Genomic DNA, 26,767 nt, shown 5'->3' with positions numbered 1-26,767 from the left:
AAGCCACAAAAATACAACACCATCCTCCAAAGTCATAATCAGGTCCACCCCAAGGGACAAGCGAACTAAGCGGCCCTGTGTGACCACCAGGGGGCCCCCAAGAGCACATGAAATGACATCTTGATTAAAAAAAAAAAGAAGTTTTTATTTATTATATCAAACGCAATATGTCGCAGTTTAACCTTTATAGACATAGTGTTTCTCTCGAGTAATGAAAACACTGTACTTATCCAAGCAACCAGTTCTTTATTTACCCTTAAGATCAGTATTTGTGAACTGTCTATGGTGTGTGCAGCTGTTCAGTCAAGGCCTACTGACAGTTTAAAGATCCATTAGAATTACAAGTCACAAGCTCTTTTAATACTTCTCACTGGTTAAACATCTCTAAAATCCAGACACAAACATAAAGGCGGACCAATAGCATTGATTTATATATATATATATATATATATATATATATATATATATATATATATATATATATATATATATATATATATATAAATAAAATAAAAAAAAGACGAAATACAGTATGAAGATACGAGGTTTCCACCCCAACAAAACAAAACAGCCATAAAACATGTCACAAAAAAGGACACATCCCTCTGGTGCAGAGAAAAGGAAAAAAGAAAACCGGAGAAGAGAAAAAAACAGCGAGATAAATGTATAAATAGTTTTTCAAAATTCATTTAACTAGATTTATTCATTTATTTTTAAGTAGCTAGGCTGTGTTGCGAGCTAACATTAGCTGGTTGGCTAGTTAGTTAACATAGCCTGGGTAGCATGTCTTCTTGTTTTAAGAAGGTTCACGTTTGATTAAACATCCATAAATAGCCTTGAAATCTTAATATATTATAATACAATATATTAATTAGATCGTTTTAGATAAAGGTTTTTGTCTTCTGTGTAAAAATAACGTGTTCCTGGGTATATATTTTTGTAATAAAAAATAAGCTTCTGTTCCATAAACTTGGCACTGATATCAGCCTAACATTATTTACATTAGCCTACCATTTTGTTGTCTTTGCTATAATATTCCAATATTATTATGCATCAATTAACTAGTTATAGATTAAGAGTTCGTTTTATGCCTTTATGAAAATTTTAATTTAATATTGTCCATTTCTGTACATTTACATTAATTATTTTATAAAAGAATATACTGTTTGTTTTGAGTTAAATTATTTGTACTTGATTCTTCTGCACTTTTGCACATTGTAATTTTATTTTATTTTTTTAAAACCACATTAAGTATGCCACATCGTACTGTAATACTAAATATTTCAATATTAAAGAATAATAAAGTGCAAATTTTTAGCGGGGAATGATAGAGAAAGGCCAATGGGGGAATTTCGCCAGGACAAAATAGGGGTTATACCCTTGCTCTTTATGAGTAGTGTCCTGGGATTTTTAATGAGCACGGAGAGTCAGGACCTCGGTTTAAAGTCTCATGCAAAAGATGGTGCTGTTTTTACAGTATGCGGTCCCTGTCAGTATACTGGTGCGTTATACCCCACATGAGAGCACCCCCTGCTGGCCTCACTAATACTACTTCCAGCAGCAACCTTAGCTTTTCTCCCAGGAGGTCTCCCATCCAGGTATTATCCAGACTCAACCCTACTGAGTTTTACTGGGACACTAGGCAAGAACTTCAGGTTGATATGACTCTGGCTAAGGGGGAATGCAGTGTTTTCCTTGCAGATGCAAGGAATGCAGATAATGCTGGAATGCAGTGTTTTCCTTTCTCCAATCATAAAGCTTCTCATTTAAATCAAAAAAGGTCTATTTTGACCTCATCCATTCACAAAACATTTTTCCAATAGCCTTCTGGCTTGTCCACGTGATCTTTAGCAAATGCAGACCGGCAGCAGTGTGCTTTTTTGGAAGCAGTAGCTCTCTCGTTGCAACCCTGCTATGTTCATCATTGTTGTTCAGTGTTCTCCTGATGGTGAACATTAACATTATCCAATGTGAGAGAGGCCTTTAGTTGCTTCGAAGTTACTCTGGGTTCCATTGTGACTATTATACATCTTGCTCTTGGAGTGATTTTTTTGGATGGTAACAATGATCTTAAATTTCCTCCATTTGTACACAATCTGTCTGACTGTGGATTGGTGGAGTGCAAACTCTTTAGAAATGGCTTTGTGACCTTTTCCAGCCTGATGAGCTTAGGGACCCCAGACTCTCATCTTTGACCTGAGTTTTCTTCAGGAGCTGGTATGAAACAAGTAAAATTTTCTCTCATATTTGCCTCAATAACCAAAATCCACCAATATACACCTCAACATACACCAGATGAATTATTTCTGGTAATTTAGTATTGTAAATTTTACAGCCATCTACTGCCTGTAAAACAAAATTGCAATGAAAACACTCATAAGCCCCAACCACACCATTAGTCCTAGTTATGGATTCCACCAGGTGACCTTTATGTGGAAGAAGAACTTCTCTGTTTGTTCTTCCATATGTGGAGTTCCAGTCATCTTCCTGTTTTCGGTGATGAAGGAAGTTGGACTTCACTGTGATGTCGGGTCTTTCCTCTGTTAGCTTCTAGTAATGGGCTTTAGATAAAGAAACCTACACAAAATGTAAAGCGGTTTCCCACGAGCTTTATATGCACACATCTGGAGGACTGATCTCAAAGCAGGAAATGCTATGTTTATTCCCAAAAGATAAAATTCCAGTGCAGCGTCACAGCTCCTGTACCACTAAACATCAACACAAACATTGTATTTAATGTGCGTGTGAGAAAAAGACATGCATATAGAGAGACATGTTAAGGAACAACTACTCATGCGATACTCTATACACACACACACACACACACACACACACACACACACACATACAGGATGACATGCTGTAGCGTACAAACCACAGCTCTTTCCTAAATGTAGCCGCAGATGAACCAAAAGAAGGCTGCTTTACGCCACACCCACTCATTCTGCTTCAGCCTCCTCTACCGGCTTGTGCTACTTCCCTCTCTCTTTCTCTGTCGTTCCTGTCATCATCCACTCGTTTCTCCATCCACTGCAGGGATGGCGGAATTAGAGGGCTTCGAGTTTGGCAAGTCGGACTTCGTGCTCCTGGACGAAGTGACCATGGAGCAGTTCCTGGAGAACCTGAAGCTCAGGTAAGAGGACATGAGCAAAATATGCCAATGAAAGGAATAATGAAACTAGCGTGTTGTAGAAACGCTGAGAAGATCTACAAAGACCTCAAAACCGACTTAGTTTCAAACTCAAATTCACCTTCATCATCTTAAAAGATGTTGATTTGTGTGTGTTTTTTTTTAAATGATGACTGAAAAACCTGCTATTTTAAAGGATAACCAATGTGTATGGTACTTTCTGACCACTCCCTTTTGGTATGGGGGGTGGTGAACGATATGTACGATGCTTCGGGTGCGACTAATGTCTGGCTTACACAATTCAGCACTGGCGGGACATCGCCTTGCACTGTGTGTGTACTGCTTATACGTTATTAAAGTGAACCAAAACAAACATTAACTCTAGTCACCTAAGCTGAAGATTTTTACAAGACGGTGATGCAACCTAAAGACCTTCAATTCTTTAATCGCTCTCAGAGAGCTTTCTCTGACATCGTGTGTCTTAGTCTGATTCATCTGTTTATGAGTTTTGAGTCAAAACCACACGTCTCCCTCTCTACGCATTTTGCGTTGTGTTTTTCAGTGTTTCCATGACAACTCGGGAAGATGGGTTTCATGGTAACGGCAACATTTATGACGTTTCTTATCTCAATTTGTGACGAGGCCTTACACCACAGTGGATGAGAATTACAAGTAATACAAATAATTATATACAGGGCAAATTATACAGTAGATTCATAATACAGGAGCACCTAATATACACGGTTTATATAGACGCTGCTTCACTGCTATGCATTTACAGCAAGTGTTATAATCCTCTGTGAAGCTACATAATGTATATCACGCATTGCTGGATATAATAATGTACCATTAAAAAGAAATGAGCTACATATTACATTTCTGCAATTTCTAAATTCTTAATTACAACACTGTGTTACATACGGGTCAGACTTTACTGTCTCCTATTTGAATAAGATTCCTGTATTATTCAAACATATTTAAATGTTGATAAAGATGGTAATATGAGTATGAGATAAGCCGAGCAAAAACGTCTGCCATGTCTGACCAAACACACCCAGTCATTCGGTTTTTATGAAACAGAAAAGACCAGTCATCTCGAGCCATGCATCGCACTTCCTGTTCTCACTTCCCACCTTCATATCACTTCCTGTCAAATGTGGGTGTAGTTTATGTCACTCTGACAGACACTCAATGCTACATAGCTTCTGGTTTAACTGATTGTTGAAATTCATGTCAAGCTCCGTTGTTCGTTTAAGAAATAAGCCACAGGTGCACTAACTTCTAAGTGGTGCTGGTAATGTTCATACACAGCAAAATCCCCAGTGTTGATTTAACACCCGGAGTGCTGAATGCACACCCTACAGTGTTTATATAAGTCCACTGGACACAAATGAACACTCTGGGTGTTAATTCAACACTAAGGATTTTACTGTGTAGTGCTATTGTGAGGTTTATGTGACTGAATTGATTTACTACTCTTATTCATTCATCTATTAATATTCTTATTGTTGTCTCTGCATAGCTCTTAAGCTAAGAAGAGCGTCCGCTTTAACTGTAAAAAAAATAAAATAAAATAAAATATGGACCTCCTCAGAGATTGGTTTCAAAAACAAACTATTTACAAATGCAGGTGCATTATTTAAACGAGTACAATAAAATTTTTTCGGAATTTTTATTGAAATTGTCATTTGATTCCTTTTGACGTTATTTACCGGTGTAATAGTTTTGATAAAGGTAGGTTGAAGTTTCCACCATTTTAACTGAAGTAGAAAACCGTGGACCTGGCTAGGCTTCATAGACCCCAGTTTGAGAACCATGGCTATAAAGGGTTTGTTTCATTTTAAACGATACAAATAAACAATAATAAACCACTTAAATACAAATGATTCAATCTTATTCCTTTAATTTGTTCAATTACAATTGTCGGCATTTTTAGTCGCAAAGTTTAATTCTGGAAAACCGAATATAGGCCATTTCTTTGAATATCATCCTACATTCAAACTGGGTCATGTTCAGTGTATTTACAACAAGACTCTATGTGACTTCCTAGTATTTCCAAAGTCCAAATTGTGACTCAATGTTGACCTTTCTGTGTAACCTGTGAAAGTTTGCACTCGATGAGAGAAATGGCAATATTAATGGTCTTGTGTTGTTTCCACTGTCACTATGACATTACGTATATTGTCCATATAAAAGACTTAAACTATACAGTTCATGGTACATATCTAATCATGTGCTTGGGTAGACAAATGTGCCACAAACATTAATAAGCCCAGCAACAGTGACTTCTCATGATTAACCACTTAAACTGTATTTATACATTGCTTCGTTTTAGTAACGCTGTAACAGTGGGAATGTGCTGTTATAGGAGAATAATCAGAGGAGAGGTGTGATGTGGCCCACTGACATGCTTATTTTCCAATAACAGCACATCCCAAAGTGTCTAATTCCTCTTAAATCGAAGAGATTTGCCAACATTGTAATTTTAGTCGTTAATGATCAATGTTGCACTTTTAATCCGTTTATAGTTACGTTTAATGTTTTGTAATGTCCGAGGAAAAAAAAAAAAGTCAGTTCCTGATATCGTTTGCGTTATAGCAGCTATAAACTCCCCTTTTTCTACCTCTTGTTAATAAGACAATACAAAACCAAAGTGTCATGATACCGAGAAACCGTATAAAAATGCAAAGTTATTCAGAAAAACCTAAAAGACAGCGGAAGACTTAGCTCTGACTGTTGCGCAGATATTAGCTCTAAGTTGATTGATTTGAGTGTTTGTATTCTCATGATAGAAAAGCACGTAGATGATTGGAACATTTGTGTAGTGCTAAAATATTGAAATATTTGACTAGTGTGGGAAAAAAACGTAGCTATTTATATGTTATTTTGGGGTTTTTTTCCCCCCTACGGAAGATTAAAGTACATTAACATGCACATTTCTTACAAATAAAATACTCTGTAGGGCAAAACATACAGTATATCATGTATAAATAATGGGTGAAAACTTCTACATACGTTTCCTTCTTAATGCCTTCATAGACAGTGAACATTTTGTTTTGTTTATGCTGCTAGACTGATTGTCGTGTTTTCAGGTTCGAGAAGGCCCGAATCTACACGTTTATCGGCGAGGTGGTGGTGTCGGTGAATCCCTACAGGCAGATGGACATCTACGGGAAGGAGGCCATTGATGCGTACAGAGGGAGAGAGCTGTATGAAAATCCGCCTCATCTCTACGCAGTGGCCGATGCGGCCTACAAAGCCATGAAGAGAAGAGCGAAAGACACCTGCATTGTCATTTCAGGTCATAAACAAAAACGTTTTAGATAATTAGGGGTTGGGTTGAGGAGAGACTAGCTTGAACAAGGAAGTAACTTCACCGTCAACAAACGCTGGACTGTTTAGGTTATGCTATAGAAACCGACAGCACAAATCAGATGAATCTGTCACCTCAATCATAATCACCAACATGAACAATACCTGAACGGCAAGTTTCAATATTTACACCTGGAGACCAGAGTTACACTTTATTAATGATTTATTATACCATAGCGCCGCTGAATTCGCAAATCCGATTGGTCAGCTAATTCACAGGGACCTGTATGGCAGACACTCCACATAGATTACCATTAAACAGATTAAAAAAACGGGTTGTAACTCAACAAAGAAAATCACTGACAGGGTGAGGAGACTTTTATTTCACATGGACGGAGTCGCCATTGCGGTTGCTGAGTAAGTTTACATGCTGACTTGACGAGCTGTTTTTTGTGTCTACGAAAGCAAAAAGATGTGAGAACGATGGTGAGGGAAGAACTGTTTATAGCTGTCATTATGTAAGTGATAAGAAAAACTACCTTGACTCACAGACATGTCACAACATTAAAAGCTACAATAAAAGGATAAAAAGGACGACGTGTCGTTGATTAATACTTTTGGCAATTTGCTGTAGTTTAAGAGGAATAAAACACTTCAGGATGTCCTTGGAAAGCCATATTATATCACCTCATCGTTGATCGTTTCTCTATAACAGGACGCACTTTATTCCATACTTGAGTACAACGAATAACTCTTAATAACCAACAATCAGCAACATGCTACTGAAATTGCTTTTCCAGAGTCAAAATATAATGGATGTAGCAATGTTTTGGTTACAGACATACAGGTTCAAGATCGAGTTTATGAAGTAAACAATAGAGGATGCTGTTTAACGCCAATCTGTGTGTTTCCCAGGTGAAAGTGGAGCAGGGAAGACGGAAGCCAGCAAATACATCATGCAGTACATCGCAGCGATCACCAACCCCAGCCAAAGGGAAGAGGTCGAGAGGTGAGAACTTAAACAAAGTCACGGCTCTTAATCTGCAAATAATCATTAGTGTTATTGTATTTAGTTCCAACCCAAAGTTCTGTTCGTGGCAGGATTAAAAAAAAAAACATTATTATTATTTATTATGAACTTATTATGAAACTGGAAAGATTCTGGTCTATTATTTTTCTAGCTTAATATTTTGGTATGTGTGTGTCACCAAGGAGTTTTAACAGTTTTCTGTGTGGCTCACTGCTGTAAAGAAATCAGTTCAACACCTAATAAATTGTGAGTGATAGTTGTATTTACCAACTGGAAAATAAGCAGCATAAATCACTCAAAAGACTTTGCAGAGCAGTACTGTAACTTTAAATTAATCATTTATTTCTAATTCAAATGGTAGCACCATCTGGTAAACTTCCATCAGCGTATTAAACAAATACCACCTGCCTAATAGTACAGAATAGAAGCACATAAAACAAACAAACAAACAAACAAAAAAACAATACACATGTTTGGTCTAAATTACACTTAAGTGGGAAAACTAAATATGGAACTAAATCCATATTGTCTAGTTTCCTTGTTTGTTGTTGCTTTTCATTTGATTCAGATTTTTGCTTTCCACAATTTACTATTTTATGAATATTAAGGTATAAGGTATAGCACAGTGCTGCTTAATGTTCAATTCTTGTTGGTAAGAAGGTGTTGATTAATTTTCTATAACAGCGTCTCTGACGGCAGCCACAGCCGCAAGGCAAATCGTTCCTATAACAGCAGTAACAGCAAAATCCCAGGGACTCGAATGGCGGACACTCCACTAATCGAACACTAATGAGGAATTAAGAAAAAATCCATTATTTACAAACAAAAAACATATAAGGTTTGTGTAAGGAGACCTTTATTGAACATTTATGGAAGGAGTCTCCAGTGTCAGAGCTTTGAAGTTGTCTAGAAAGTCCTTCAAGACAAAAAAGTTTGCGCTTTCTGGATATATTCTATACTCTATAACATGACAAGCTGAATTTATTTTTTTCGCCTGTTAAGTTTAAAAATGAGAAAGAAAGAGAAGTTTGTGAGGGAACAACTATTTATAGCTGGTATAATGTACATGATAACAGGAACTGACTTATTTTCCAGATGTTCCACAATATTAAATGTAACTTTACTGTACACTGATAAAAAGTACAACAGGTTGTTCTTTAGTGTTGGCAAATTGCTGTGATATAAGAGGAATAAAATATGGTGTTATTGGAAAATAATCACGTTTGGGATGTGAGAGTGACTCGGCATTGCAGTCCACATCACACCACACCACGCCCTCGCTGCTTATTTTACTATAAAAGCATGCCTCGATGGGTTTTATTCCTTATATATTTTAAAAGATGAACTCAATGCGGTTGAACTAAAGGTTTTTCCTTCTCAGCTCCCCGTTGCTCCACTGGCTTCCCTTATTGAACACTTCTATCTTTCAGTGTGAAGAACGTGCTCCTGAAATCCAACTGTGTGCTGGAGGCATTCGGGAACGCCAAGACCAACCGCAACGACAACTCGAGCCGATTCGGGAAGTACATGGACATTAACTTTAACTTCAATGGAGACCCGACAGGAGGACACATCAACAACTACCTGCTGGAGAAGGTGAGAGTTAACTCAGAAGTTGGAACTCGAAATTACCGTCTTTCTCACCCTTTTAATTTAATTCACCTCGTTTACTATTCGTAAGAGACCTGACATGATCACTGCCTTGAAGAAAAAAACCAAGCATGAACAGTGCTGCCCTTCTTTCTTCCGCTCAATGTGTGTCTTCCTGTGTCTATGCGTAATTGGTTAATATCTTTGCTGAGATTTTGTGCTATAAAGATTAATCATAATATTCACAATTTACATTACATAAATACAGGCGCCTTACCATTCAATATTCATGACCAATCATCTACTGTTAGTCAGTGCTTATATTTAACATCCTGAAAGTACACACACACACACACACACACACACACACACACACACACACATATATATATATATATATATATGTTCAAGCACTTATGTAGCTGCTGATGTGGTGAGTAATTACTTTCAGTTGCGTCAGCTTCATGTTTGACTTTCTCTATAGACGCCGTCTTAAGTGTGGTTTTAACTGTGAAGGTGTTGAAACATAGATGTGAGAAGTGGGCAGTAAACTGTCCTGTCTACGACTTACTCTCACACTCGCACGCCTGAGTGCATGAGCTTTTAATATAGAGCTGTCTGTCTATTTATGTCTTCCCGTATTTACATTGCTTAACTGAATTATCTCCCACGTGTTCATTTTTTTTTTTTTTTTAAATCCTGTTTAGTCAAGGGTCATCCAACAGCAAGAGGGAGAGAGGAACTTCCACTCGTTCTACCAGGTGAGACATACTTTAGGATATAAATGTATGAATGCAGTCAAATGTGGACTGAGATTGGGTTTCTCAAGGTATGCTGCTTTTGAGATGAAGAAATCCATTAGATATTAGGGACCTAACTGGATCCGGATTAAACCATTATTCAGATCGAACGGATATTGTGCTCTGAATGGATACAAATACACGTCGGATTAGAACACATGCAACAGTTTTTATATTATTGTTTTTAAAACCTGTTTGAGACTAGAGGTGTGAGGTGTATCAAGCCTGAGCTCCCACAGACAATTAAAAATAACTTACCTCTCTTGCATGCGGTTTTTAGTTTCATGTGGGCGTGAGAAAGGTGTCAAGATTTGACGCTCACCGGGCCGAGCAAGCGCTGCACAAGACAGCTAGTTTGTGTATATTTTGGGAAATACAACTAAATTCATTATAAACTGCAGGTAGGTACTAACAAAAACGAATGACCCCAACGAACGGGATTACATGAACAGTCCTGCTGTCCGGTCTCTAGCTGAGATCGATTATAAGCTCGAGCGATGAGGTGAGGAGAACTGTGTGAGGAGAATTCACACAGCATGCCGACAGAGCCGGCATTTCCTCTTCTGTTTTTCAATTTGTCCAATGTTTAATTGCTCGTATTTAATGACAGCATTAACCCCCCATCCCCCCGCCCCCCTCAGATTTAGGCCACACCAACTTCCATCTCCAATTGCAATACAAATAAAGATATGAATATTCCAAGCACTAAACAAATGCAGATATAGACAGTGGCCTTGCATCGCACCGAGATTAGATATTGAATCTCTATGCACCGGAATGCAGAAGTAGCTGCTGAGAGAGGATGTTAAGTCGGCTACAAAGTCAGAACTGTTGCCCAGAAACAGAGCATTATGCAGAAACCGTCTTCTTGGCTAAGGATGACAGAAAAACAGTGTAAAAACAAAACATAAAGAAATCAATAAAATATTTTTTATTGAAGACCAAAGCAGGTAGTTTAGTTTGAGCTGTTCTCGTGACTTGTAATAAAATGTTATTGATGAGACAAATACACGGAGTAATGTTGGGACAGTTGGACACATGGTAGAATCTTCTGTACACACGATCAAGCAGTAAAAGCTGATTTCTACACGTGTGTCTTCTAAAACATGGGGCGAGTGTATATCATTGTGATGCTATTGTGTGTGTGTGTGTGTGTGGGTGTGTGTGTGTCCAGTTGTTACGAGGAGGCTCTGATGACCTGCTGAAGTCCCTCCATCTTAACAAAGATCCTTCAGAGTACTTGTACACCAAGCAGGGCTCCTTGGTCACTGTAAGCTCTACCTGTTCCACCTTTATCTAATTATATAGTGGTGCTTGAAATTTTCTATATATCTGCATAACTATGACCTAAACTCATCTGTGAAACATGGTGGTGGTAGTATCATGGTTTGGGGCTGTTTGGCTGCATCTGTGCCAGGACGGCTTACCATCACCGATGGAACAATGAATTCTGAATTATACCATCTCTAAAGGAAAATGTCAGGACATCTGTCAAAGTGAGTCATGCAGCAAGACAACGACCCTAAGCACACAAGTCATTCTACCAAAGAACGGTTAAAGAAGAATAAAGTGAATGTTTTGGAATGGCCAAGTCAAAGTCCCGACCTTAATCCAATAGAAATGTTGTGGAAGGACCTGAAGCAGGCAGTTCATGTGAGGAAACCCACCAACATCCCAGAGATGAAGCTGTTCTCTACTGAGGAACGGGATAAAATTCCTCCGAGCCGATCCGCAGGACTCATCAACAATTAAAGGAAATGTTTAGTTGCAGTTACTATAAAATCTGGTGATGTTTTAAGTCATATTTATGTAGACAATTGTAAAGGGTTCACAAACTTTCAAGCACCACTTTATCTGTCTTATCAATCTGAACCAATATGATAATCAACATTTACACTAATACTCATATATTATTTGTATTAGTTCCCATTAGTTCCCATTTAACTTTCTTTGAGTGAACAAGCACATCCTCATACACTCTCTCCCTCTGACATGCTCTCATTCTCGCTCTCTCTCTCGCTCTCTCTCTCTCTCTCTCTCTCTCTCTCTCTCTCTCAGTCTTCCACTGATGACGGGCGTTGTCACAGGGAGGTGATGAGCGCGCTACGGGTGATCGGCTTCAGTCAGGAGGAGATCAACTCCATCTGTAAAATCCTGGCCACCATCCTCCTCCTGGTACGATAAAGCATCACAAATCAAACACATCACTGAGATCCAGAAGAAAAATGATCCCTCTGGCTGCTGGAGTGGATCTCGTATAATTAAAACTGTTCAATCTGCTTATCAATTAAATACAAGCAAAATAATACATGTAATTATTTCTATTACTCAATAATACAATTTGTATTACTTAATACATCTTAATACATTTATTTACTTAATAAATTTACAGGTAATACATAAATGAAAGAAACAATAATCAAATGTAAATATAAGTATTACTAAGTGTCATTTATAAGTAATCAGTATAATTTACATAACACAAATTTTCTTTATTTAATTTATAATTATTTATGCATGTAATTAGTAGATTTTTAGTAACTATTTAAATTAATGTATATTATTCTTACAATTTATTTATATATATATATATATATATATATATATATATATATATATATATATATATATATATATATACATTTACATTATCATATTGAATTTCTTTATTTTACCCACTTTGCTATTTAGTTCTATTTTTATTAACTAATATATATATATATATATATATATATATATATATACATACACACTTTAACTCAAATATGTAAATATACATTATCATATTGAAATTATTTATTTGACCCATTTTGTTATTTAGTTCTAAAATATTTTAATGTACTTTTTCAATTCGTTTTATAAAATAGAAATATATCTAAGTGCAATAATATGATGATATAACACTATTTAATAAAATAATACTATCGACTTATAACTAGATAATTAACATAATCTGAATAGTAAAGTCAGTTTTATTTATTAATTTTACAATCACACAAATGTAATAAAGCATATTATTTCTGATTGTACCGTGTGCCTGTGCTTTTTTCCTTGTCGTTCTCAGGGAAACCTGCAGTTTGTGAGTGATGGAGAGAACGTGGAGTTGGTCGGAGGAGACACAGTGCAGCACATCGCTGAGCTCACAACCTCTGAGGACGAGAGTGTGTATAAAGCGCTGCTGTATCGTACGGTGGCCACTGGGGGCGGCGAGGTCATCTCAAAGGGGCACAGCGAGCAGGAGGCCAGCTACGGCCGAGACGCTTTCGCCAAGGTGCTCCATTCCTTTCCTGTACAAACAGGAAGTGTCTGAACCTGACTTCATTTATAGAATGTGAATAAAATGACACTTCTAACCATCAATATTTTAAAGACAATCTGAATCGAGAGCTGATCTTAATAACCTTGGTAGTCTGTGTCACGTCATTATTAATGACTAAATAAACAAAACTTTTGTCTATAGTCTGTCATTACAGTTTATCTGCTCATCTCTAAACATCTTATAGTTTTAGATCACATTACTATGAATTACAGGCAAAGAAAAATAATATTAACCCCCAAATATAATATCTTGTTTTAACCTCCCGACCCTTAGCTGTGAAATATGTCACTTTATCGAAAAAAAAACAAAAAACTAATGCAATACTTTCTCAAATACTATGTAATATTACAATATACAGTATTTGTCTGAAAACTGAGACGAATATGTTTTTTTTAACTAAAATATCCTTGTCTGAAACTGAAATATTTCAGAATTTCCCGTTCAAACACAATGTCTTTATATTATTTACATTTGACGTCACAGCGTCTGTTACAGTGCGTGTTATAATTCCTACTGCTTTGAGTCAGTGCAAACACACTGTTTGGATGAACGCCGTAATACTGGTTTAGCGATAAAATATAGCACGTTTTTTTTGTATAACTGATAAATTGAAATTGGCTTCTGGAAGTGGAATCACTCCAGTGCATCACTTTAGGTCTCTGCTTCTCTTCCTGTAGGCTTTATATGAGAGGTTGTTTGGTTGGATTGTTGGTCGAATTAACACTGTGATCGAGGTGAAGAACTACAACGCGGCTCTGCACGGCAAAAACACGGTGATCGGAGTGCTGGATATTTACGGCTTTGAAATCTTTGACAACAACAGGTGAGTTTTATTCCTAGCTGGTTTTAGCTGTTATAATTGACAAGTGTCGTTTTTTGTAATAACAAAGCTTGTTACTTAAGGCTTCATTTTCTAAATTATTACACAAACACAAAAAAATAAATAAAGAGATAAATAACACCAAGGGGGAAGTGGTAAAAGCTATGGGTTAATTATCATAAGGTCGGGGGTTCAAACCCAAGCTGTTGGGCCCTTGAACAAGGCCCTTAACCCTCTCTGCTCCAGGGGCGTTGTATCATCTCTGACCCCAGCTTCCTAGCATGCTGGAGTATGCGAAAAAAAGAATTTGACTCTGCAACCCGTGCAGTAGTAGCTTAGCAGTTAAGGCTCTGGGTTACTGATCAGAAGGTCGGGGGTTCGAGCCCCAGCACTGCCAAGCTGCCACTGTTGGGCCCTTGAGCAAGGCCCTTAACCCTCTCTACTCCAGGGGGCGCTGTATCATGGCTGACCCTGCGCTCTGACCCAAACATGCTGGGGTATGTGAAGAAAAGAATTTCACTATGCTGTAATGAATATGTGACCAATAAAGACTCATTATCATTATTATATCCCAGTAGCAAGAGTAAACAGTATTTGCTGCTTTCTAAGCAACAAGACAGAGCAAATTTATCGATAGCGAACAATGCAGCGAGTGATAGCTAATAAGGCAAGCAATCCTAATGATGGAACGCCAACTGGAAGCTGTGAAGTTTTGTCACGTTTCACTAGAAAAGAATGCTTAACGTTTTAAAGAAAAGACATTCACCGCAGTCGAATAGGGGAGGAAAGTGTAATGTGGCTGTACGCCAAAAATATTGATTTATGCCTAACCTTAAGATCAGCTCGCTGTGCCACTTACGTACGCGTTCACGCGAATAAAAATAGACCAATTTGTCGTTTAGCAAATTTGTTTCGATATTAGATATTACGACCTGAATCTTAGCTCTTAGCCGAGATCAGTGTGGAATATGATTGTGGGCTGTTTTACCAAACGCACGTTATTTCTGCTGGGGTATTATTTCACTGTGTGCTGTAATGTTCTCCTGCAGTTTTGAGCAGTTCTGCATTAACTACTGTAACGAAAAGCTGCAGCAGCTTTTCATTGAGCTCATCCTGAGACAGGAGCAGGAGGAGTACAACAGAGAAGGCATCACCTGGCAACATGTGAGCACGACAGACATGTATATACACAAACCACCAAATACTGTATATAAGTTGATAACATCTTACATACTCATGAGTGCACACACACACACACACACACACACAGTTTCATTTCTCCCTTTTAGACTGCAGCGTTACCATATACGGTAGTGAGAGGACAAAAGGCCATGTGTGTGTCATCATCACATTTTCATCATCACATCCTATAGCACATTTTTCACATTTACACGCCTGATTTCTTTTTAATAAGCCCAGGCCCACTGATGCAGTTAATCTCAGTAATGCCAACCCTGTTGTCGTCTTGCACAGATCGACTACTTCAATAACCAGATCATCGTGGATCTAGTGGAGCAGGCACATAAGGGCATCATCTCCATTCTGGACGAGGCCTGTCTCACTGTCGGAAAAGTCACGGACACCGTCTGCCTGGAGAGCATGAACAACAAGCTCGGCCAGCACCCTCACTACACGTCCCGCAAGGTACGCGCGTATCAGCTTGGCACAAAGTGTTACATGTCGCGGAAAGCCAGCATTGCTCGTCATCCGCAGAGTAAACCTCCCCCACAGAGAAGCATGGTGGTGGTAGCATGACGTTGTTGGAATGTTATGCGTACTGTAACGTCTATATATACACTACCATGTGAACTTGTTAGCAGCGAAAAGCATTAAACACGGCAAAGTGAGCAAAGAGAGAAGTATACAGCGGGAACGTCATAACAGACTTATCATGAAGAAGGAAGGAAGCTGAGAGGATCTAAAAGCTGCCTAGAGGATATGAAAGAGGATATAAAGGCAAATAACGATCCACAATATAGTTATTAAAAATAGACGTTTTATACTAACCAAATATTAATTTCCACATTTAAATATTTACACAAAAATAATGGAGCACACAAATGCAGGAATACACATATTCAGTGACATTACAATCATTTTTACATAAATGTTTTTAAGAGGATGTGTGTGCGTGTGTGTGTGAGTGTGTGAGTGTCTGAGTATGTGAGTGTGTGAGTGTGTGAGTGAGTGTGTGTGTGAGTGTCTGAGTATGTGAGTGTGTGAGTGTCTGAGTGTGTGAGTGAGTGTGTGTGTCTGAGTGAGCGAGTGTATGAGTGTCTGAGTGTGTGTTTGTGTGTGAGTGTGTGTGTCTGAGTGTGTGAGTGAGTGTGTGAGTGTGTGAGTGTGTGAGTGAGTGTGTGAGTGTGTGTGTGAGTGTGTGAGTGTCTGAGTGTGTGAGTGAGTGTGTGTGTGTGAGTATGTGAGTGAGTGTGTGAGTGTCTGAGTGTGTGAGTGAGTGTGTGTGTGTGAGTGTGTGAGTGTCTGAGTGAGTGTGTGAGTGTCTGTGTGTGTGAGTGAGTGAGTGAGTGAGTGAGCGAGTATGTGAGTGAGTGAGTGAGTGTGTGTGTCTGAGTGAGCGAGTGTATGAGTGTCTGAGTGTGTGTGTGTGTGTGTGTGTGAGTGTGTGAGTGTCACCATAATAAACATGAAGATGCTTTGTGTGGTCTTTTTAAAATCGAATGCTGCTGCAGTTTAACAGGCTGGCCAACAGAGAGCGACATTCTCACACAAAATCACGCACAGCCAGACAATTCCGGGCCAACAAAAAGAGAATACATCTAAATAATATCTTTCAGCTGTGGAAAACTGATAAACCATGTCCACTACACACAAATCACGCAATATTTCCACTCTCGCATACGTGACTTCTCATTGTGTCCTCTTTGCACTTTGTTAATTTGAGTATTTGTGCTATAGCGGTCATGTTCATTACGTTCAGTCTGTCCTGTCTTTCTCCTAGCTGTGTCCCACTGACAAGAGCATGGAGTTTAATCGTCATTTCCGCATCCGACACTACGCCGGCGACGTCACGTGAGTCTTGGGTTCTTTACTTACTGTACGTCCGTTAACTTTCAGTTTGAAATAATCCAAATGAGAAAATCATCTGTGAAAAGCCAGAGTACTTTGCCACTTATAACTGTACATTAAATATAGAAAATTAAGCCTATTAGTTACTTTAACAAACAGTGCATATGCATTCAATAATCAAAAAAATGTAATCCTAACGGTAGCCGTTACTTTTATACATTGAGCACAAGAAATAATAAGTAAGGAAGAAAAGCCTTAGGGACGACAGGAAAATAATCAACGACAGGGTCATGTGATGTGACATGAAGAAGAAAAGTACAAAAACCCAGCACATTCCAAACGGTTTTATTCCTCTTACACCATTGAAATGAATGACATATTGTACTTTTTATCCATTTATAGTTACCTTTAGTCTTGTGGAACATCCGTGAAACAACGTAGTTCCTGTTATCACTTACAACATTTAGAGAAATGCTTGCACTGGAGACTCCTTCTCCTCAGAGAAAATTTCACCATATAAACAACTGCGCTTTTTTTTGTTTGTTTGTTTGTTTGTTTGTTTGTTTTAGACTTGTTTATGTGATGTCTCGGCTGTATCAGTCCCTGCACAAGTTCTTACGATAGAAATTCAGACATATTAGAACGAGTGCATTAAGATAAAACGTTCCAATTTTGCTGTTATAAAAAACGAATCAACAGTTTCTGACCAATCAGAACCGAGAATGTAACAACAGAGCTGCGGTGTAAATATAGGTAAGCAAAGAACATCCATTTGCATGTGTGGTTTTAAAGAGCCGACAGTTAGAACAGCCAAAATGGCTTCGCTATACACTCCGATATAAGGCGTGATTAAAAGGCGCCTGGTTCATGTTTGCGGTCGCCTCCCTCAGCAGCTGTGACTGGGATAATGGCGCTTTATTCCCAGAGTGTAAACATGACACGTGGTCGTGGGACTCGGAGAATTGGTTGGTACATAAGTGCGAATGGAAATCCCCCATTTTACCTCCTGTGCCAACGGGCCGCTGGGAGAGAGAACGCTACACGACGATGATTAGGCTCGCAACGAACAAGATGAACAAACGGATGCACGTCAAAAACATTTCCAGAAGATGTCCTCAGCTCCATTTCCGCCAGTGACGAATAAAATAAATCGCCCTCGCCTTGACTGACTCGCTTTTTCCGGCTCGGATGTTGTCGTGTCGTCCCCTGAGTCCTACAGCTCTACCTCATGCGAGCTGACAAGCGCAGCCTAGATTTAGCTTTAATTATTCGGTACGTCTATTAAAGAGCTAGATAAGCCACCGAAAAGCGCTGACTCCTCATAAATAAGTGTGCCTTTTAGACTTGTGTTCGTTTTTACTGCATTTCGAAAGGTCTTTTTTTTTTTCTTTCTTTAAGATACATAACAGTCGCCAAGAATATACCCAGTGCGGTCCAAAAATCTGAGCGCACTAGAGAAGGTGTTTCTGTTTGGCATTCTTTTATTTTTAATTTTTTAAGGTTAAAAACATTAACAGATGATATTATCAGCAACAACCTGTGAAAAGTAGAATCTTTGAAATATTTCCATGACTTTCAGGGTTTCTTAGTATTTGGCATGTCTCCTTTTTGCTCTAATGACAGCGTGCACTCGAGCTGGCACGGACTCCACATGATGAGGTTCGATGTTAGATCAAATCCAGAAGATTTTGTCGTCTGAACACGCGCTTTAATGGAAGAGAGAAGACTCTGGGGGGGAAATCTGACCTTTTGTAGAAAGGAGTTAACATGGTCAATATGGCGGCTGTGGCTCAGGTGGTAGAGCGGGTCGTCCATTAATCGTAGTGTTGGCGGTTTGATTCCCGGCCCACGTGACTCCACATGCCGAAGTGTCCTTGGGCGAGACACTGAACCCCAAGTTGCTCCTGATGGCAAGTTAGCGCCTTGCATGGCGGCTCTGCTACCATTGGTGTGTGAGTGTGTGTGTGTGTGAATGGGTGAATGAGAACCAGTTTAAAGTGCTTTGGAACTGCAAAAGTGCAGACCATTTACCATGACAAATGTGCTTACATTTCAGTAATGTTCTAGCAATTGTGCAACATCTTGAATATCCATCCATTATCCATACTGCTTATCCTATACAGGGTCACGGGGAAGCATGAAGCCTATCCCAGGGGACTCGGGGCACAAGGCGGGGGGACACCATGGATAACCTATTGCACTGCACAATCACACACGCATTCACACACTACAGACAATTTAGAGATGCCCATCAGCCTGCAGACTGGGGGAGGAAACCGGAGTACCCAGTGGGAACCCCTGGAGTAAGGGTGGAGACAGGATTCGAAGCCCTAACCCCAGTAGTGGGAGGCAAATGTTAGCTTCTAATACAGACTCCACCAAATAAATGAAAATGAACTCGCAATCCAAAATAACCAGCTAAAGTCTTCAGAGAACTTTAAAAAAAAAATCTCTGAATTAAAAATATGTGGTATTTTACGTCGAATACATAAAGAATATTTGATGTATTATGCAGTCTGTTGAACTGAGAGCCACATATCGTATCGTCCCACCTTTACTGCCGACGTCTCTGATATAGTCCCGGTATACAGTATATCTTATGCTTTTATCCAGCTGTGAACTAGCAAGAGATTCCAGTCGAAAGAAAAGTGAGTGTACGACGAGAGTGTGTGAGAAACACGTCAATTGACAAAACTCATTCGTTCACGACGCTGTAAAGAGACCCGATGCCTACGAAAACACAGCAAGCAAAGTTGCTGCCAGTGCTGGAATTTTCTGCAACTCTATAACTCATGGGCTCTGTCCTAATTTGGGATCTAGGAGGACATTTTTTTTTTTCTTCTTCTTCTTCACAGAGGAAGGAAGAGAGAGATCAGAGTGGAAAGCTTAGCACTGAAAATAGACGACACATTTTTCACCTCATTTTCTCCCCTGCTTTATTATGACTATGACGAGGGACCGAAGAAAGGGGTATGAAGGTGTGTTTTTGTGTGTTTGCCACATTAACGCAGGATCAGGACGAGCAGATGTGAAGGCGGCTAAATCCAGACGTCTGCGTATCAGCACAAACAGTAGCCGGTCACTCACAACGTCATTTGTAATTGGGTCAGATGTGCACAAAAATATGTCATACTAAATGAGATTACTTCTGTAGAATTTATACACACACACACACACACACACACACACACACACACACACACACACACACACACACACACACACCTAATAGACGCTCATCTCTACCTCCCACACCCACTACACAAAAACGTCCCTGAGGGATCAAAGCTGTCGGAACGTAGTTGTCAACCTTCCCTCAAAACACACACACACACACACACACACACACACACACACACACACACACACACACACACACTGCTGCATCCCTAAGGCTCTAGTGAAGCAGGCCGTTCTTCCTTTTCTCTCGCTAAATATACCCTCGTCCAGACCCTCCTCTCTGATCCGACTCTGACCTACTTCATCACTTCTCCGCTTTCTGGCTTCATAACTCTTCATCCATTCATTTTCTCCACCTCTCCCTCTCCCTCTTTCTCCTTCTCTCCAACTCCAATTAACGTCCTCCATCGTTCCCGCCTCATTATGCGTCTTTAACGAAAACCATAACGTAGTCAGTGAGAGCAAAATCACACGAGATCGAGAATATGACTCGAGAATTCTGATAAAAAGTCAAATAAAGTAGTAAATAATGCCGTTACTGGGCGTTTACATCACCCATGTGCCATTTAGGTGCCACAAAACATTTTATTTTTAAAACATTTAATAACACGGAGTCCGAGCAAACATCCATTCAGGGAAACAATATCTCTCTCGCTTATTTATTTATTTATTTGTACTTTTTTACGTTTTTTTAAAAAAATATAATTTCGTTGTTCACAATTGTGTAAATGAATTTGTTTTTGTTTGTTTGTTTAAAAAAAATCGTGCCGCAAACATGGAACCAGCTGTTTAAAGCATGCTATTCATTAGCAGAGGTGGGTGGATAGTGTGCTTTGTTCATCCAGTTGGTCGAGGACTCATTTACGGCGTTTACTTTTATGGCATTTGACAGACGCCCTTATCATCCAGAGCGATGATTTTTTTAAATACAACTGAGCAGTTGAGTGTTAAGGGCCTTACTCAAGTGCCCAACACTGGCAAGCTTCTGAACTCACGACCTTCCGATCAGTAGTCCAACGTCTAACGTCAGTGAGCTAACACTGCCCAAAAGTCTGGTCTTTTGTACAAAGGAGTTAACATATCAATATCACAAATTTGCGTACATTTCAATAATGTTATAGAAATTGCGCAACATCTTGAAGATCCATCCATCTTCCATACCGCTTATCCTACACAGGGGGCACAAGGCAGGGGACACGCCAGACGGGGTGCCAACACATCACACGACACAATCACACACACATTCCGGACGATTTGGACATGCCAATCAGACTACAGCGCATGTCTTTGGACTGGAGGAGGAAACCGGAGGACCCGGAGGAAACCTCTGAAGCACTGGGAGAATATGCAAACTCCGTGCTCACAGAGCAGAGGCGGGATTCGAACCCGAAACTTCAGAGGTGTGAGGCGAACGTACTACCCTCTAAGACTCCGTGCCCCTCCAGTTTGCCCCCCTATTGAAATTTGTGACACTAGTTCTTCCCTCTTACGCAAATCTGTAAAAGCTAACCATTTACATTTCTGTTACATTTCCTACATTACGCTACATGTTTTTTCCCATTGTTTAGTCAGCTCGTTTGGTTTAGTAGCAGTGCTTTAGTTGATTTGGTTTTGCGCTGCCTCACACACTTTTACATCACTGAATGTCACGCCTGTCACACACGGTGGCAGTGACTGAGATGGATGAATTTTGATTAAAAAAAAAAAATCGTTGACTCAGAGAGAGAAAGAAAGAACCTGTATGTGAGTGTGTGACTGTAACAGAGAGAGAGAGAGAGAGAGACAGACAGACAGACAGAGACAGAAACAGACAGAGAGAGAGACAGAGAGAGACAGACAGCGAGAGAGACAAAAAGAGACAGAGAGAGACAGAGAGAGAGGGTGAGACAGAGCGAAACAGAGAGAGACAAATACAGAGACAGAGACAGACACAGAGAGAGACAGAGAGAGAGAGACAGAAAGATACAGAGAGAGAGAGACAGAAAGAGACAGACAGCGAGAGAGACAAAAAGAGACAGAGAGAGACAGAGAGAGAGGGTGAGACAGAGAGAGACACATACAGAGACAGAGACAGACACAGAGAGAGACAGAGAGAGAGAGACAGACAGACAGAGACAGAGAGAGACACAGAGAGACAGACAGCGAGAGAGACAAAAAGAGACAGAGAGAGAGAGACAGAGAGAAACAGAGAGAGACAAAGACAGAGACAGACACAGAGAGAGAGGGAGAGACAGAGACAGACACAGAGACAGAGAGAGAGAGAGAAAGAGAGAGAGAGAGAGACAAAGACAGAGACAGACAGAGAGAGAGACAGAGAGTGAGAGAGAAGGAGAGAGAGAAACAGAGAGAGACAAAGACAGAGACAGACACAGAGAGAGACTGATAGAGACAGAGACAGACATAGAGAGAAAGAACAGGAACAAGCAAGATAAACGCATATGTGTGTGTGTGTGTGTGTGTGTGTGTGTGTGTGTTTTGTATTTTACTGCAACACTCTACATAACCAGCACCTAACACTGCCTGCTGTGTTTATTTGTGTTTTAACATAGATGATCATGTTTTCACAGCACCGGGTAACTGAAGTGCACTTACGTAATTATGCTTCCTGATAATTCCCGGCTGCGGTTGTGAAAAGGAGGAGAAAGCCATTGTTCAGTAGATTCATTAGGTTCTACGCTGTGTGTTATATTTCCTCAGTGTTGATGCGGCGGGGCTTTATGTTTAGGCCGGTGTTTACCTGCTCTTTGTGTGTGAGGTCTCGCTGTTCCAGTCGAGAATGAGTCACATTTCAGGAGCTTGCTTTATTCTTTATGTGCTTCTCTAAACTCTGAGTCAGCCAGCAGAGCTTTTACCGGTCTGCACTTACACGCAGTGATCTTCTTCTCTTTCACAGCTACTCAGTTGAAGGATTTCTGGACAAGAACAAGGATCCACTCTTCCAGGATTTTAAACGTTTGATGTATAACAGGTATAGTGTCACTTTCTATGAAGTTCTTTTTGTGCATAATCAACAAGTCCCTGTATATTTCATATTACTATGTTTAAAATATATACTCGTTGAGGAGGTGAACACAGCTGTTTCAGTATATACAGGCATAAAGGACACGCCTCCTACACTATATCTTATAGATAAAGAGGACACGCCTGCTTCGATATATACAGACACAGAGGACACTCTTCCTTCAATATCCTTATCTTACCCCTTTGTATTACAATCACTGTGACCGTTCTGAATTTTCCTGTCCTGTGTCATCAGTTCAGACCCGGTGCTTAAGGACATGTGGCCTGAAGGGAAGCTGAGCATTACGGAGGTGACCAAGCGGCCACTGACTGCTGCGACGCTCTTCAAAAACTCCATCATCGCCCTGATTGATAAACTGGCCTGCAAGGTGAGGAAGAAATCTTTGAAATATAGTCAGTTGTAGCGAGGGAAGATGATCCATTCGGGTATACTGCAGTGTCTGTGTGGATACAGAAAAGCGAGCTCTCCTATTGGTTAGGACCCGATTAGGAATGCCCAATCAGTTCTCATTGACTCATTGGGCTACACTGCATGGGGTATGTTTCCAAGTGTTTGATTGACTCTCATTGGATTTAAATAAACTGATATAAGAATGTTGATTTCTTTCTAATTCATGGTGATTGATTTAAAAAATGTTTGTTAAGTTTTTTAAAAAAAACTGTATATATATATATATATATCTTGTGACCTTTCCTGAGCTATTTTCTACAATAGTCTCGCAGTGTTTTTGGGTCACAGTTGAACACTGGTTGCTTTCCTTTTGGTCCACTGGGGACACCTGTCCTGAATCGGACCGGCTCAGCCTCCTTACTCATCCCTCTGTCTTTTACTCTTTGTCATGTATGTGTGGTAATGCCTGAAGGAGGCTATAATCTCAGCATGAGATGATCTATACTTCCACTTTTACCTGCCCCATGTGTCATTGTTTTCATGTGAGGTGACATTTCTGGACTTGCGATTAGGGGACAGAAAAACACCGTTGAAAAATGTCATGAGGGAGGCAGTGAAGACTGACGTTTAATTGGTAGAGAACCCCAGTTTGATCAGCTCCAGCAATGGCTCATGACGTGTGCACACAGTGTGTGTAAAGTATGTGTTGTATTTGCAGGAGCCGTACTATGTGCGCTGCATTAAACCCAATGAGATGAAGTCTCCAATGCTGTTCGATGAGGCGCGGTGCCGTCATCAGGTGGCCTACCTCGGCCTGCTGGAGAACGTTCGTGTTCGCAGAGCAGGCTTCGCCTACAGACAACCCTATGAACGCTTCCTGCAGAGGTCAGAGGTCACAAACTCGTTCAACAATATTGCACATATTGTGAAAAAAACAGCTTAACGGCTAGTTATAAGGCTAATCTTTAAACATCCTTTACCAATAACTCTAGAAAAATGTTAGTATCTTAATGACAAACACGTGAAAATGACTTGGTTGGTAGTTCCTTGTCTTTACTGCCAATAAAAAACAGTTTTTAGTCATTATCTGTCATAGAGAGATTCTAACTGAACCTTTCATCGCATCGTATTAGGTACAAGATGACATGCGAGTACACGTGGCCTAATCACCTGATGGGAAGCGATCGCGAGGCCGTGGAGTCAATAATCGTCCAGCACGGCTTTGAGGAAGACGTGGCGTACGGACACACCAAACTGTTCGTACGGACTCCTCGCTCACTCTTCACTCTGGAGCAGGAGAGAGCTGCACTCATTCCCATCCTCGTCCTCTTCCTGCAGAAGGTGACGGGCGTTGTTGGTTGAATTTCTTTCTCATGCCTTTTCTTTCATGTCGAAATGTTCTGAAGCACCCATTTAAACCTTAAAGCCAGTGCGGCTTCAAATGTCTTTCCTTAGCGATATTCCAAGATTGTTGACGCTTCCTTGCTTGGTATATATATATATATATATATATATATATATATATATATATATATTTTTTTTTTTTTTTTCGGTTGCCTGGTAACAGTGTTCTCACGTCATTACCTGTTAAAAGCATGAAGTGCCATTCGAATTGTTTTGCTCCTTTTTTTTTTCTACTCCAGCAAAAACCTCACACTCCACAACTGAAAAAAATAAACAACCAATATAGGTTAGTGTTGTAAAACGCTACATGTAATAGAACTTAGAGTTACAAAAAGTACAAAATGTTTTGAGTTGGTTTCATAGGGCAGTGGTGGCTTGGCGGTTAAGGCGGTTACTGATCAGAAGGTCGGGGGGTCAAGCCCCAGCACTGCCAAGCTGCCACTGTTGGGCCCTTGAGCAAAGGCCCTTAACCCTCTTTGCTCCAGGGGGCGCTGTATCATAGCTGACCCTGCACAATGACCCCAGCTTCCTAACATGCTGGGGTATGTGAAGAAAAGAATTTCACAGTGCTATAATGTATATGTGATCAATAAAGACTCGTTATTGTATGAACGATTTGATATTTCCTTACACCTATTGACCCAAGTGACCATTTCTATGCTTGTTAAGTCTGACTTCTTTCTTCCTCTCCAATTTTCCTCTCTCCATCCCGGCCCTCTGTGGCGAGCGTAGGTGTGGCGTGGTGCCTTGGCACGGATGCGATGCCGGCGCATGCGGGCGATCTACACCATAATGGGCTGCTATAAGCGGTACAAAGTAAAGGCACACTTCTGGGAGGTGGAGAGACGCTTCGCTAACGTGCGCAACATGGAAGACTACGGGAAGAGCGTGGAGTGGCCGACTCCACCTGCTTCTCTGCTACAGTTCCACAAAATCACACAACACCTACATCGCAGGTGCGCTTGCCTCTCAAATCACACACACACACACACACACACACACACTGAAATTACACATCATATCATTAATGAACAGCAGGGGCTGTGGAAAATTAATGCTATCGTTAGCTGTTTTGTTCTGAAGAGGCATTAATAAATGATTTCTCTTGAGCATTTGGTAACTACAGCATAGTTGGGAGCACGTAGTTTTGATTCAGCAAAAAATATTACACACACACACACAGACAATGGTGCAAACATTTAGCTGATTCAACTCTCCTGAAATGAAAGTATTCTCGCTCTTTCTCTCTCTCTCTGCCTTCTATCTTTCTCTTCCCTCAGATGGAGAGCGAGACGGATCGTAAAGAACATCCCTCCATCCGATATGGCGGAGGTGCGGGCGAAGGTGGCGGCTATGAGCGCTCTGAGTGGAGAGAGAGTGGATTGGGGACACAGCCGAGCCTGGGAGAGAGACTACCTAGCCAACGTGAGTCCCTAAACACTCCGTTCACACTGTAGTGTGCTTTTGGGAAGCTGCCTACACACCTGGCGGCTTTGAGGAAACTGTGGCCTACTTTTCTGCTCTGGTTGTTAAATAAGAGATCACTGCATACAGGTATATATAAAAAAAATCCCTGCATGCTTATACGGCAGGTTTCATCACTGAGGTTCTGATATGTACAGTATACGGTTTTATGGCCCAGGGGTTAGAGTTATGGGATTTGGTTAGATCTTAGGGTTAGAGTTAAGTGTTCAGTGAATTACATAAGTCATAGAGTTATAATCAATACGGCTTTCTAACCCT

At 40.1% G+C, this 26,767-nt stretch overlaps 1 protein-coding gene across 1 annotated transcript in view; it reads left to right on the top strand.

Moving 5' to 3' along the window:
- Nucleotides 1-2,937: 2,937 nt before the first annotated feature.
- The window catches only part of myo1g (myosin IG), a 42,346-nt gene continuing 18,516 nt past the window's right edge, over nt 2,938-26,767 (top strand). The window contains exons 1-18 of the mRNA XM_017482456.3: nt 2,938-3,133; nt 6,223-6,431; nt 7,358-7,451; nt 8,903-9,068; nt 9,770-9,823; nt 11,037-11,132; nt 11,921-12,037; nt 12,927-13,133; nt 13,859-14,004; nt 15,051-15,165; nt 15,475-15,645; nt 16,961-17,031; nt 23,102-23,176; nt 23,465-23,597; nt 24,339-24,505; nt 24,754-24,961; nt 25,757-25,980; nt 26,305-26,449. Of these exons, the coding sequence (XP_017337945.1) occupies nt 3,039-3,133; nt 6,223-6,431; nt 7,358-7,451; nt 8,903-9,068; nt 9,770-9,823; nt 11,037-11,132; nt 11,921-12,037; nt 12,927-13,133; nt 13,859-14,004; nt 15,051-15,165; nt 15,475-15,645; nt 16,961-17,031; nt 23,102-23,176; nt 23,465-23,597; nt 24,339-24,505; nt 24,754-24,961; nt 25,757-25,980; nt 26,305-26,449 (2,493 nt within the window). The 5' untranslated portion in view covers nt 2,938-3,038. The remainder of the gene's footprint in view (nt 3,134-6,222; nt 6,432-7,357; nt 7,452-8,902; nt 9,069-9,769; nt 9,824-11,036; nt 11,133-11,920; nt 12,038-12,926; nt 13,134-13,858; nt 14,005-15,050; nt 15,166-15,474; nt 15,646-16,960; nt 17,032-23,101; nt 23,177-23,464; nt 23,598-24,338; nt 24,506-24,753; nt 24,962-25,756; nt 25,981-26,304; nt 26,450-26,767) is intronic.

This window comes from Ictalurus punctatus, chromosome 12, assembly GCF_001660625.3.
Source record: "Ictalurus punctatus breed USDA103 chromosome 12, Coco_2.0, whole genome shotgun sequence".
NCBI classification, from domain to species: Eukaryota; Metazoa; Chordata; class Actinopteri; order Siluriformes; family Ictaluridae; genus Ictalurus; species Ictalurus punctatus.
This window is presented reverse-complemented; position numbering and strand designations above follow the sequence as displayed.